At 42.6% G+C, this 14,985-nt stretch overlaps 2 protein-coding genes across 12 annotated transcripts in view; one reads left to right on the top strand and one right to left on the bottom strand.

Annotated features, from left to right (window-relative positions):
• LOC137325142 (kynurenine--oxoglutarate transaminase 3-like) overlaps positions 1 to 14,985 on the bottom strand; it is an 88,977-nt gene that overhangs the window by 30,916 nt on the left and 43,076 nt on the right. For all 11 annotated transcript variants that reach the window (XR_010963825.1, XR_010963824.1, XM_067989893.1 and 8 more), the window contains 7 exons: positions 13,455 to 13,605; positions 10,445 to 10,594; positions 9,007 to 9,093; positions 4,788 to 4,919; positions 3,023 to 3,143; positions 1,063 to 1,139; positions 715 to 804 (listed from right to left, as the gene is read on the bottom strand). Coding sequence is in view for 9 of the 11 variants with exons in the window: in XM_067989893.1 (XP_067845994.1) it covers positions 715 to 804; positions 1,063 to 1,139; positions 3,023 to 3,143; positions 4,788 to 4,919; positions 9,007 to 9,093; positions 10,445 to 10,594; positions 13,455 to 13,605 (808 nt within the window). In the remaining 2 variants the exon portion in view is untranslated. The remainder of the gene's footprint in view (positions 1 to 714; positions 805 to 1,062; positions 1,140 to 3,022; positions 3,144 to 4,787; positions 4,920 to 9,006; positions 9,094 to 10,444; positions 10,595 to 13,454; positions 13,606 to 14,985) is intronic.
• The window catches only part of LOC137325141 (volume-regulated anion channel subunit LRRC8B-like), a 97,988-nt gene continuing 87,355 nt past the window's right edge, over positions 4,353 to 14,985 (top strand). Inside the window, exon 1 of the mRNA XM_067989891.1 lies at positions 4,353 to 4,463. The gene's annotated coding sequence lies outside the window, so the exon portion shown is untranslated. The remainder of the gene's footprint in view (positions 4,464 to 14,985) is intronic.

A 14,985-nucleotide genomic window follows, 5' to 3' on the forward strand; every position in this document is an offset into this window, starting at 1 on the left:
AGGATTTTCTAAATAACAAAAAGCTATGGTGCCCAGCGATATTGAGCAGTGGAAAAGGAGGAGATTGCTTCACAATCATGGCTCCTGTCCATGATTCCCCTCACGAGGAAAGCTCCTCATCTCTGCTGGATGGTCAAGGGAGGTGCGGAGCAGCCAGATCCAGAGCTGCATTGGGCAAGGACTGGAACACAACAAGGCACTTGACTAACCTCTTAAAACAAAGCAAGGAGAGACTTGGCAGTACCAAGTAAAATATTTTAATGTAGACAGTATTTGGCTGCAGCGAAAAAAAATCCTGAATACTTGTGGCTGTTTTTTTTGGTTGGTTGACATTAGGCCTACCTTCCAATTAAAGGATCTATCATTCCACTGCCTGTATTATATCACACATACATCTAAAGTGGTTCAGTGGCTAATAAAGGTAAACATTCAAGCATTAAGAAGCAGATTCAATAGAAACTTTCAAAAGGGAATTGGATATATAATTGATGGGGAGAAAATTGCAGAGCTATGGGGAAAGAGCAGGGGAGTGGGACTAATTGGACAGCTCTTTCAAAGAGCCAGCACAGGCACAATGGGCCGAATGGCCTCCTTCTGTACTGTAAGATTCTATGAGTCTATGATTAACCAGCTCAAGCATTGACTGCTGATTCTGGTGAAGCACATTTTCTGAAGCAGTTGTTAGATAAGAGACTTACAGTTATACTTTCCCACCTGAACAGGAGTGCAGCAAGTATAAATGGTGTTCTGTTGAACAGTCTGAAGATGTTTTATCAGGTGTTCTGGACCAATAGACCAACCAAGCTGGTAGAGAGGACAAAAAAAAAAATCACACGATAAATTACTATTTTAAGTAAAATCCATTCAGAATTCTATTGCATTTAATTCTGTACAAACTGAATATTAATTTTATTAATTTTTTACTGACCAAGAGCTTTATTTCTACATACACCAGCTGAAAGCATTTCAGAAAGAGACTATACGTGTAATGTTACTAAATGAGCTGCTCACTTTTAGTTTTAAAATAAATCACAATAAATAAATAAATTCTTAAATACTCACCTTCCAGCCAGTCACACTAAAAGTTTTGCCAGCACTTCCTATGGTAATAGTCCTCGCCCACATTCCTGGCAAAGTGGCTATGAAGGTGAAGGGAAGAAAACATCAGATGAAGCCAATTGACCACATTACACTGTTTGTGTTGAAGAGCTAAGCAACATAAGGAAATACACGTCAACATAGTGGAAACACAAGTGACTCAAAATAGGTCAGGCTGTTAAAGCAGTGAGTGGGTGAACCACAGAGAGGAGATAGGGCTGGGGTTCCTGCTCCTGGTCGCTATCCAGCGACCTGAGCTTGAATGTGGGCTAAGGATCAGGCTTGGTTATGATGCTTCCCATGGTAAAATAGCTCACTGACAGTTGGAGGTAGATTCTGAACCGCGATCCCACTCACCCAAAATCTGGTTACTTGGATCCTGCCAGGAGTCCGCCATAAATGTCTGACGGCCTCCCACCCAGGGAAATAGGCCAGGGTCAGAATGGCTGGGGGGGGGGGGGGAGCGGGGGTGGGGAGGGCAGGGAGTCCCACCCCTACCTTGTAAGGGCAGGAAGGGTCAAATCCAGCCTTTGTTGTCTGGGCTCAGTCATGAAAAATGACTACCCGGATGAGGTACCGGAGGGTATTCAGTACCCGGTGGGAATATAACCTGGCAAGGAATCAAAGGCTTCGGGAGAGAAAGCTGGGAGGAAAGAAAAAAAAGAGGAATCTCACTCAAGGAAACTTGGCATGATTGAAACCCCGTTATTGTTGCATATAAATGGGAAAAGGCCAACAGAAGGGAACGAGGTTATCAGTGATTTTTGGTGAGGGTCGCAAGTTTGGTTTAAGTTAGTTACAGAAATGCAAATTTTATAAGATGCAGATAAAGTTGTGCAGGGCATGTTTTTTCTGTTCTCCACCAATGTATTTTATTTAAAGTTCATCTATTTCATCTTCTATTCGCTTTGCCAGCTCTGACTACACTTCCGCCGTTTAAAGATTAGAGAATGCACATTATTCCCAATGTTATCCAACGCCACAAAAAATGAGCTTAAAAAGATACTGGAATATTAAAACTTCCATAGAATTCACATCAATCTTGCCCCAAAAGGCTAGCCCCAGGGAATTCTTGGAAATTTAGGGGTCAAATCAGAGTGAAGGCCTACCAGCGGGTCACAGATCCTCCCTCTCGTAGTCAGTGTTGAACTAGGAGGCCAGGAAAAAGCGAGGGAGAAACAGAGAGGGTTCGTGCCAGCGATGGAAAAAAAAAACACAGCCCAGCAGAAACCCACTGCAATAGGTTGGCCAGATGTAAAAGAGCCATTCGGATGACATAACCACACAGTTACCATTAATCGTTGAAGTGGGGACTGGCAGCCTTGCTGGTCTTGGATGGGGACTGTGGCTGAAGGGAACCCAGAGTTTAATACATCAGCCATATTCTTCACCCAGGAGACCCATGCGGTGAGTCTCCAGCAAGCTTTAAAACATCTCCAACTAAATCTTTTTGGGGTGGGGTATTTTAGATGAAAACACTTCATCACCTCCCCAGAATATTCTTTACATCAGCATTACTTCTGCTGGTTTAAAGAAACTGCTTTTTATATTGGTTAGTAAAGGTACGAATTCCTGCCCTTTCTCTCTCCGATCCCCCTGACAGCAACAACAGCTTGCATTTATACAGCACCTTTAACGTAGGAAAACGTCCCAAGCTTCACAGGAGTGCAATCAGTAAAAACTGACACCAAGCCCAAGAAGGAGATATTAGAACAGGTGACTAAAAGTATGGTCAAAGAGGTAGGTTTTAAGGAGGGTCTTAAAGGAGGGGAGAGAGGTGGAGGGGCAGTAAGGTTTAGGGAGGGAATTTCAGAGCTTAGGGCCTGCACGGCTGACCAAAGTACTGCTTTCAACATGTACACACACCAGTATAGAGCCACCATCTCTGATGACCTTCTCAATAAGTGGACGTATTCAGTATTACCTATTTTTATGTGCTTATGTCCACTGTACACGAGCCACTCATACACCTCATCACTGATGCAGAGAACATCATGCTTAATGCACAGGTCAGCAATTACCTTCAGTTCTTCCATTTTAAATATCTAAAAGCATAAACCACAGTTCATTATAATATGAAAGAGTTATCTGGGCAGAACAACACTTTGGTCATTTTTTGTTTTAGGTTAGGCAGGTTACTTAAAAAAAAATAACAATCTGTCCATGATCTTATCAGCGGCGGAGCAGGCACGAGGGGCTGAATGGCCTACTCCTGTTCCTATGTTCCTATAAGACTGCTGCAAAAACTGAGCTTAAAAGGAGCAAGGTAGAATGGCACACAGCATAACAAGATAGCTGAGTCCAGGCCCACTGCAAGCATATTATTCAAAGCATCACTACTTCGGGTTTGTCAAAACAAACATAGTTTTATCGAAGCAGATATCATTTTAATAGCTCGGATCCCAGTCAGAGGATCCCCCCCCGCCGTGCCAATTCTTTTTGTTTCCCCCCACTCCGAAGGTGGCGCATTGCTGGCGAATGTTTCCACAGCTGCCGGGAATCCATGAGCAAGTCTAAACGGCGAGGGTCAGCGGGCTAATGTTGTCCTCCCCTGATGTCCCACGTAAGTTCACTTTCAGCAAAAGATGTTGGAATGGGAACCTTGCCTGATTGTTCCCCACCTGACCCAGAGTTGACTGGCCCAAATGTAGCACGACTGCCCCCCCGCCCCCCCCCCCCGGTCCAGTCGAAATCATCTAACCCAACACAGACTGGGGACCAAAAACTTTTATATTTATACAGGAATTTCTTTAGCAGGTATGACTGTAAACTTTTATGTTTACAGTAACTTTCAAAAGGGAATTGGATATACACCTGAAAAGGGAAAAAAAATTGCAGGGCTATGGGGAAAGAGCGGGGGAGTGGGACTAACTGGACAGCTCTTTCGAAGAGCCGGCATAGGTATGATAGGCTGAATGGCCTCCTTCTGTGCTGTATGCTTCCATGATTCTATGAGGAATAAAAGGCACCTCCAGTCATGTGAGAAGGCTGCGCACATTGGCCTACGTTTCCCATCGCAATGCTCATCCCGAACTTATTAAAATGAACGGGTCACTGACAGCATTACAATCGAAAACTCTGTGCCATTTTGTTTACCAATAAAGCCTTTGACCTTGCATCATCATCATTATTTTTAGGGGCAGTAACACACACGCAGACAGAAAACCTCTTCCCTTTATTTGATTTGAAGAAATGCAGCAACACTTGATGAGACAGCAGTAACGAAAGCCATGACGTTTTTCAGAAACCAGAAGTACACTGTATAGATTAAGAAAACACAGTACACAGCCAGGATTCCGAGAATCAGAAAAATCTACTCAAGCCTTGCATTCAGCCACAATCCGGGACGTCAACTGAATTATTAGGTGCGTGTAATAGCCTGTGAAATACTCCTAGCCATCTGTTAATTCTCTGCCTAACTGAACTATATAATCTAATAATAACTTACTTCCTATGATTGAACCATTTCCCTTAAGTACATGAGAGAATCTTCAGTTCTCTAAATGTAAACTGAGTGCAGATGGCCACTAATCAGTGTTGTTTAATTTAATTTTAAAGGTCTTATTTTTGGTACAGCCCATTCAGAGCTTATGATCTAACACAAAGGTAGATTCCTCCTTCACATCTGATAGATTAATATTTGATGCATAAATTTTCAAAAAGTAAAAGATTAGATTTTGACGCCTTACCTTGCCCAAAGGATTATTGGGTGTATTAATGATTATTGCTTTAGTCCGAGAATTAAATTTACTAGCAAGTTCGTCTTCATCGAGGACCCAATCTCCACTATCAATCGCGCCCTGCTCAACTTTTTCTTGTATCTTAACGAACAAAAAACAAACAGCAGATTTCAACTTTCCACCAGGCATCCTAGCATTTACAATAAATAAATGGAGCAATAATATTTAGCTTTAGAGTAAATTATCAGGAGCAACACGAGGGCAAGGCAAGATCCAAGCAATGAAATGGAAAATAATTACTCTTACAGGAATATTTTTTGGGGAGATGGGGGTTGGGAGAAAACACAGAATAAAACTGGTTTACAAAATGCATGAATTTACATTTTATCTGGATTGTAATACTGTAGTGTTACAAGTGTTAATTGTATCCATGTGATTTATATCAATTAGTGTTAATTGTATTCAGGTGCTGGGTATCAATTGAGGACTCTCTTGTATCCATTTATAGGAGGGAGCTTATCTCGGGTGGGGGCTTGGTGTGTGTAATGGGGATCTTTGAGAATAAAGGCTTGGAAGCAACTGAAGACTAGACTCTAGTATTCTATCCTTCCCCACCTGGTTTTCCAATTTATTACAACAAGGACTGTAACCCTTTCTGGCATTGGCTCATCAAGTATCTCAGTCCAGAGTTAAGGGTTTTTTGTAAGGGAATAAGGGGCTGTTGCTGACCTCAGTTTATCCTGCTGAAATCATAGTTCATGGGAAGAAGGAGCCAACACCAGTGAGAGTTCTTAGCCATGTCACCAGTATCAGGAGCAGTAGTAGCTCAGGATTGTTGTAGCCACTAGAGAGATTAAGATTTGATGGACCTATACTGCTGAACCTCTACCTGGCTTCCATTGCCATCACTGCTGAAATCCTCATTTCTACACTCCTATATGGTGCCTTGAAACTTGCCTTGTCTTTTGTATAATGCTTTTGAGTCTTTGGTTCTGATGAAAGGTATACACCGAGAATGTTGACCTATATTTTCCCTTTATAGATGCTAACTGAACCAGCATTTTCTGTTTTTGCCTTTACTTTCCCTTGTCTTTGTTGCTCAAGAATCTTCCCAGAATGTACGGCTAGAGCAGCAGCTGTGTCTCTTTGAGGAATATTTATTCCGGTCAGGATGGACAAGTCTTTCTGTGCATCTTCTTCATGCTCCCCAGGGGACTAAGTGGTCTACTTATCCATGGGATAGTTAAGAATGCACAATTGGCTAACCCCATGAACATCTTACAGGTTTTGCGGTAGTGTTTCTGCAGGCTTTCTCCAATCGCCTGGCCAACTTTGGCAGAAACACTGGAGAGACGGCATAAGCAGTTGATTGTGCCATTTTCCTGGGATTTCTGCCGATTTCCTGCCGGAATTAAGACAGGAGTTTGGAAGAACCCGTGGAAATCTCAGGCATTTATCTTCTCACTGAAGCACGTTGGTTAGTTCTTCTTGGGTTGGCTACTGACAGCTTACTGGAGAGTACAATGCTACTTTAAGACTTACAAGTTTAGGCAAAAGGCGCTGTGACTGTGCTTATCCAACACAGAATCATGTAATGTTGCAACTGGTGCACTTTTTTTTAATATAAACAGTACTCAGCATGTACAAAGATCTTCCTTGTGACTAATTGCCCGAGGTGCAGTGTTACTGACAGCAGATAAACAGAACTAGAAGGAAGTTATATGCAATGTTGCAAGAACACATTGGGGACATTCCAACTGAGAATTTTTAAAAGAGCATGTACGAGGAAACTAGTTTGTACAGTGGGGTTAGTACACTGCCTTTTCACTATCAGGGCTTGGGTTGGAATTTATCCCAGGCTGATGGAATAAAATTATTCTCTCTGTTGGCTTTTAATGGTACTTTGCAATTGATTTGAATTTTAATCCAGTTCTTAAGTACAGGCAAACAGCTTAAAGCTGCCGGTCTCATCCCGAGAGGTTAAAAGAATGGCTGGAGTGGGAAGTTTAAAATAAAAAAAATCAGTGTAGGAGGGAATGCTCTTCTGAGACTCTGACTAAGGGGCACTGTTGGGTGAGAGTAAAGGAAGCCTTAATCTACACTTGCATTTATATAGTGTTCCTTACATCCACAGAAATTCCATAATGCTTCACAACCAATGAAGTACTTTTTGAAATGTAGTCACTGTTATTATGTGGCCAAACTTGACAACTAACTTCCAAAAACAACAAATAAGATAAATTACTAGTTAGTCTTTTATTTGTGGTGGTGTTGGTTGAAGGATGAATGTTGGCCAGGACACTAGTAGAACTCCCCTGCTCTTTGAATACTGCATTGGGATCTTGTACGTCCACCTGAGCAGGAAGACGGGGCATTGGTTTAACATCTCATCCGAAAGACAGCACATCTGACACTGCAGCACTCCTTCAGTACTGCAATGAAGTATCGGCCTAGGTTATGTGCTCAAATCCAGAGTGAACATAAACATGCTGACTCAGACGAGAGCGTCACCACTGAGTAAAGCTGGCGTTTGGGCATTTTATACCCAACCAGAAAGTGTTGAAACTAGAACCTAAAATTTATGCTGTCCACTATTAGTTCACAAACACTTAATGCATTCATCTGGAATTATCTGTCTATTTAATGAAGGTGTTAACCCTGGGAAATGCCTTTGTTAAAATGGCTGACAAAGTAATTCCAGATGAATGTGTTAAGCATGCATAAACTAATATGACACATTGTTATTCCATAGGTTTGGCATCCAAAGTGGAAAAATGTGCTCACCTCCCCTCCCCTCCACCAAATTTCCTCACCACGGTGAAAACAGAACTTTACTGGTGGGAGGAGGCTCGTGCAGAGCATTAAAGTCGACATGGACCAGTTGGACTGAATGACCTGTTTCTGTGCTGTAGAGGCTATGTAAAAAGGGAGCTAATGCATGCCTTCCCCTTTTTTGAAAGCAAACCAGAACTCCTAAGCATATTGTAGAACTGCCTCCTTCAGCCCACGCGCAGGATAGGAGGTAGATTTGTGGCAAAAAGGGGAAAATATTTCAGGCAGAGAAGGTTCTGGCCTACACCAAGTTGTCACTAAGCAGCTTGGAGAGGGAGTTAGCCTCATGACAGGCATGTCTTTTTGCCAACACCCCTCACGTGAAGACTAGGATAAAGCAATTAATGATGAGTAAGCCTGAGATGTGATAAAATTGGCTGACACCTTGTAAGCTATCCTGCATAGATCCTTTCACCAGGCTGAAAACAGATGTCCACCATATAGATGATGAAGAAACTCTGAACCTTGGATCGACAGCATACTAGAAGATATTACTTGGAGGTCAAGTATCACAAAAACACGCTCATATATCCAGCGTTTGGTATCCATCATGACTGGGCTGCTAGAGGTAAGCAGCTATCACTGAAGCTCTGTACAACTAACTGGTGGAACGTCTGTTCACTGGGGTATGTTGTGCATGCACTCAGTGTTCAGGATAGTGGAAAGGCACTCACATCTTTTATGGAGAGTTTTGTTACCCACCTTGCTGCTCGTGTGAAGCTCCTGATATCTGGTGAAGGGCCAAACCCACACTGGTCAGCTGCACAATAGAGTTTGAGAAGTGATGGTTATTCCCATATCACTACAGCAGAGACGAGTTGGTTGAGAGGGAAACTGGGAGTATCCAGCATGCAAAGAGTCAAGAATGTTATAATAAGCACATGGCTTGGACAGGAACCAGTGCTTATACAGACGATCCAAGACAGGCGACTGCAATGGTTTGGGCACGTTTCAAGAATGGAAACAGCTAGGATACCTTTCATGGGCCTGAATGCAGAGGTACACGGAACAAGAAGACAAGGAAGTGCTGGATAGACAATGTCAAGAGTTGCTTGTCACAGAAAGGGATACAGACGACTGAAGCAGCCGGGCTAGTTCAGAACCAACAACAGTTGACTGAATTCATTCGGCCCCACCGTCGCTGCTGAGCTGACGGATGGGAATTTAGTAGTAGTAATCGGTAGGATAGAGCAATGGTTAGTTACTGAACTAGTAATCCAGAGTCCTGGAATAATAATCCAGGCTTCAATGTATTGGGCATACAGCAATAGAAATGATTAAAATACAAATCTTTAAAAGGATATTTTTTCCATGAAAATGCAACATCTACTGCCAAACAATAGAAAACAGTGTGTTTTATTGAGTGTTAAATAGCTCTGTTTGATTAAAGACTCACAGGTCTTAACGAGATGAAGACTGGGATCCCTCCAGCCATTTTAACCATTGGTTCATAACAGTCAAAGAATGGCTCAATGATTATCACCTGAAATTAAAAAATACATTTTATTAATTGTATACATTAAAAACAGGTTACAACAACTTGCATTTATATAGCGTCTTTAACATAGTAAAATGTCCCAAGGCTCTTGATAGGAGCGATTATCAAACAAAATTTGACACTGAGCCATATAAGGAGATATCAGGACAGACGACCAAAAGCTTGGTCAAAGAGGTAGGTTTTAAGGAGAGTCTGAAAGGAGGAGAGAGAGGGAGAGAGGCGGAGAGGTTTAGGGAGGGAATTCCAGAGCTTAGGGCCTAGGCAGCTGAAGGCATGGCCACCAATAGTGGAGCGATTAAAATCAGGAATGCGCAAGAGGCATGAATTAGAGGAGTGCAGAGATCTCCGGAGGGTTGTAGGGCTGGAGTGAGGTTAGAGAGATTGGGAGGGGCCAGGCCATGGAGGGATTTGAAAACGAGGGTGAGAATTTTAAAATCGAGGCGTTCCCAGACTGGGAGCTAATGTAGGTCAGCGAGCACAGGGGTGATGGGAGAACTTGGTGCGAGTTAGGATACGGGCAGCAGAGTTTTGGATGAGCACAAGTTTATGGAGGGTGGAAGACGGGAGGCCGGCCAGGAGAGCATTGGAATAGTCAAGTCTAGAGCTAACAAAAGCATGGATGATGGTTTCAGCAGCAGATGAGCAGAGGCAGGGGTGGAGACGGGCGATGTTACCGAGATGGATATAGGCGGTCTTGGTGATGAAGCGGACATGTGATATCGAGAAAGAAAGAATTTGTATTTATACAATGCCTTTCACGTCCTCAAGACGTCCCAAAGCACTTCACTGCCAATGAATTATTTCTGAAGTGTCACTGTTGTAGTGCAGGCAAACAAAGCAGCCAATTTGTACGCTACAAGGTACAACAACCAGCCAATGAGATAAAGGACCAGATAATCTGTCTTAGTGGTTGAGAGAAAATGTCGACCAGGACACTGGGACAACTTCCTGCTCTTCTTCGAATAGTGCATTGGGATCTTTTACGTCCACCTGAGAGGGCAGAAGTGACCTCAGTTTAATGTCTCATCTGAAAAACAGCAGTACGAGTGCTGAAAATGGCATCAACACCCTTGGTTTGGAGAGAAGGAAAAAAATTGCTTACTTAACCTAACCTAGAGGCAACCGAGGCCAATTGTAACACCCTACCTCCATTCCAGATAGGATCAGTACAGAGCAGGGACCAAACCTGGGACACTCCTGGTCATAGGGCTCGGCCACTCGCTTGACAAACGCACAGAGCGAGTGAGAGAACCACAGTACTGTCACCTTTTAGGTTGATTAGCACATAATCGCACACAAAAAAAAAATGAAAAAAATACAATTATCTTCTTTTTACCTCATCTCCGTCATCAACCAGTCCTTGTATAGAATTAGAGAGGGAACCGTACCCTCCAACTGTTACCACAATCTCTTTATTTGGATCAATGGCACGTCCGCATACACTTCCATATAGCTCAGCAAGTGCCTTCACTAATGGAGGGTGACCCTTGTGTGAAAAGACAAAATATAGTAACAAGTGAGCAATTACCAAAAGCGTATTCATTTCAGCATTGTGTGTATTCTGCGAAGGCAGCTTTTATTTTTGGATAGTTATTGTTGACTAGTTAAGATTTGGATTCCTATAGTGCAATAGGCACTTCCTGGGCACTGGATCCACCAACTCTGATCAAACTAAATGCATCTGTAACCAATTATTTTACTGGACCAAAGCTCTCATAACCAAAACCCTTTCTCTTTTTTATGTATAAAAAAACATTTGGAGAAATGATCCAATGGCACAAAAACCAGAGTAGTTAATTTGTGGAATACTTTTTCTAAAAAAAAACTAGAATTAAACAATTTTTAAATGGGATAAATTAATTTGTAACTATATTTTTTTTAATTTGTAACTATCTTAAGACGATATCTAAACACAATGGCCTCAAAAATCCAGGGTCCAGTTCCGTCGCAAAACCGTGGCAGAGAGGGAATTGCGATACGCAGGCTGACTGGGAGACTGATCCCCCTCGTGTTTCTGGGGTCAGGGCAGGGTCAGGCAATTTAAATAAATCAGGCCAACACCAGTATTTGGCGTATCTTAGCTGTCCGTTCGAGGGGGAGAGGGAAGCAAAGTTCACTGCTGAAAAGCCAATTGAGCACTAAACTCAAACCACTTCAAATACTGTGGCATTGGTGAGATTGCATCTGAGGTCCCATTGAAATTTGGCAGCCAGGTCATGACCCCAACATGGAACACCTCTGTGGGTCCCATTTCCACCTCTCTACTGTACTGGCTGCCTGTATCATACCAGTGTGCAGTAGAATCAGAGCAGAGGAGGTGGGAACAGTCTAAGATCCAACGGCTGATGCTATCCCTCTGGCCCCACCTTCTACTTTAATGCCAGGCCTCCAAGGGGTGAATGGCCCGTCCCTGACCCCAACAGGAATTCCTGCTCAATCAGCTTCAGGGGCAGAAACCTGGTGTTACCAGACCCCACCCCATTTCCTGGTCCCACCAGTCACCATCAGTTAGACTTCTACCCCCAGGTACTCAGCTGGCCCCAAGGATATTGTAACATAGGGAGAGCAAAATTACAAAAACAAACCAAGTCAAATCGTGATCAAAGTTCAACTGGAAGGAGGGTGAGAAATGTGATGAGTGGAAGACAAGCATCAAAAATGAAGTATGGCACATCTATAAGTTGAGTATTCTTTCATTGTCCTACACATACAAAAGGGTAATTTTCCTTAATGAGCACCTCTTCATAAATAAGGGGACAGTGTCTGTGCGGGATTCAAATCAGAGCTAGCAGTCCTCCAAACCTGCACATTTTTTTTGCAGCCATAAACAAGTAGTTGTAGAGGACCTCATGGAACACACTTTAAACCAGTCTTTACAGGAGATATTATGTGCATTGGCCTTTAATTTTGTCTTGCGAATCTCTTGCTGTCAAGTATGAGCAACGTAGGGTACAATCTACTAACGGCCAATCCTTAAATGGGTGACAGCTTCACCCAATGTTTTACTTTCATTCTATACAACAAGGTCAAATCGATTTTCTGACCCTTTTTAGCTGCATCTATATTTCAGTAAGAGATCAAGTGGCTAGAGTGAGGCCCGGTGCCTCAACACGCTGTGTGAGATAGTGCCAGGATGGAGAATTGAAATTGGAATTCAGGCAAGACATTTCCATTCTCAGCCATTCCACTGGAAGATGTGCTTACTGCAGTACAAGGGTTTTCCCCACAAGGATGGCAAAGATACAAGGCATTCGATCAGGGCAAATAGGTGGGGACAGAAGGGGATGGGAGGTGAGAAACTGAAACAATACACAGTGTGCCCAATATCCACCTGATAAAACCTACATTTCATGCAGAGTAGGACTTTTTTTTGTGTGTGGAAACCCGTCACCATGTTTAAGAGTCTCCAAATTGATCCACTGAGAATTCCACGTGAGTGTTTCTGTTTGAGCGTGCCCCAAGGCCAGGGACCTTAGGTATAGGTTGGCAAGAACCAACAGTTGGAGGCCCCCAAGTAATTGTAACCAGGGTCTAAATGGGACAGTGCTGTAAACTACACAACAGATTCAGGTCCTGTACCAAATCTACTGCTTAAGGAGGTGATCTCATCTTCAAGGTTTGCTTCGGAAACTGGCATTCAAAAGTAAGAAACCTATTAAACGGAAACAGATTGTTGATATAGCTGCAGGAGCCATCCTGAAAGATTTGAACTCATCATAGAGAAGGCTCTACAACTTGTTTAGGGCAAATACTTAAAACTGTGGAACTATGGTTCAACCTAGAAGAATTCTTAAAAGGGACTGGTGTCCTTTGATTTTCCTCACGAGGCCATGATACTGGCAGAACAATTAAATTATAGTTTGATAAAATTCTGTTGAAAACAGAATGGAGCTCAAAGCAGATCAGATACTTCTATTTACTGTACTCATTAAATAAAATGTTGGGTTCAGTATTGCAGTCATAATCCAGAGGTCTATAGTAATAATCCAGAGAACGTGGGTGCAAATCCCATCATGGCAGTTTGAGAACAAGCTTGTTGTAAAAACCCAACTGCTTCACTTGTGTCCTTTGAGGGAAGGAAACCTGCTGTCCTTGCCTATATGTGACTAATCCCACGCTAATGTGATTGATTCTTAATTGACCTTTGAGGTGGCTTAGCAAGCCGCCGCTAAGAATTCGGGGCAACTAAGGATGGGAAATAAATGCTGGCCTTGCCACAACCTCACCCTGCATGAATGAATAAAAATAAAAACTTTCTAAACATACTATAAAGCACCATTCCAGTCCTCAACACTGTAGGTTTGAAACCAGCTTAGGTATAGTAAAGAGTCATGAAAAGAACTTACAAATCCTCTTGTATACTGGTTCAGCATAAAATTTTCACCTGCTGCAGCATCAGCCAAGGCTTCTCTTACATGAGGTGGAGGAGGCAGGTCTGGGAACCCCTGACCAAGATTGACCACCCCTGGCTCAGCAGCCAGCCTGGTAAATTCAACCCTATAAAACAGTGCACACTTTACTAAACGCAGAAAGTGGTGGAAATACACAAGTCTGTGAAGAGAAAGACAGGTTAAGACGTTGCGGGTGTGAATCCTTCATCGGGCCTGAAATGTGCGGACGGAAGGTCAGATTTTCCTCTGTGCACTCGGTACAGGTGATTATTTAATGTCCAATCATAAAAAAAGGAAATATGCCCTGTAACCAGGGATTGACACGTTTTAGAAAATGAGGTAAATGGTTTTTTTGATCAATCCCTAGGTGTAATTCTAAGGCACCATTCTATGTACCTATGTGACTCAAAGACAAAAGTCTTAGAAACCCTGGTATAGATTATATGAAAACTATTCCACCATTTTAACCTTTGTCTTTGTAGAAAAGATACCTGAGTATACATAGGAACAGGAGTAGGCCATTCAGCCCCTCGGGCCTGCTCTGCCATTTGATAAGATCATGGCTGATCTGTGATCTAACTCCATATACCTGCCTTTGGCCCATATCCCTTAATACCTTTGGTTGCCAAAAAGCTATCTATCTCACATTTAAATTGAGCAATTGAGCTAGTATCAATTGCCGTTTGCGGAAGAGAGTTCCAAACTTCTACCACCCTTTGTGTGTAGAAATGTTTTCTAATCTCACTCCTGAAAGGCCGGGCTCTAATTTTTAGACTGTGCCCCCTACTCCTAAAATCCCCAACCAGCGGAAATAGTTTCTCTCTATCCACCATATCCGTTCCCCTTAATATCTTATAAACTTCGATCACCCCTTAACCTTCTAAACTCTAGAGAATACAACTCCAATTTGTGTTATCTCTCCTCGTAACTTAACCCTTGAAGTCCGGGTATCATTCTAGTAAACCTACGCTGCACTCCCTCCAAGGCCAATATGTCCTTCCGAAGGTGCGGTGCCCAGAACTGCTCACAGTACTCCAGGTGCGGTCTAACCAGGGTTTAGTATAGCTGCAGCATAACTTCTGCCCCCTTGTACTCTAGTCCTCCAGATATAAAGATATAAAGGCCAGCATTCCATTCGCATTATTGATTATTTTCTGCACCTGTTCATGACACTTCAATGATCTATGTACCTGAACCCCTAAGGCCCTTTGGATATCCACTGTTTTTTAAACTTTTTTAACATTTAGAAAGTACCCTGTTCTATCCTTTTTTGGTCCAAAGTGGATGACCTCGTATTTGCCTACATTGAATTCCATTTGCCACAGTTTTGCCCATTCACCTAATCTATCAATATCGCTTTGTAATTTTATGTTTTCATCTACACTGCTTACAATGCCACCAATCTTTGTGTCATCGGCAAACTTAGATATGAAACTTTCAATGCCTTCATCTGAGTCGTTAATAAATATTGTGAATAATTGAGGCC

The sequence above is a fragment of the Heptranchias perlo genome, chromosome 9, assembly GCF_035084215.1.
Source record: "Heptranchias perlo isolate sHepPer1 chromosome 9, sHepPer1.hap1, whole genome shotgun sequence".
NCBI lineage: Eukaryota > Metazoa > Chordata > Chondrichthyes > Hexanchiformes > Hexanchidae > Heptranchias > Heptranchias perlo.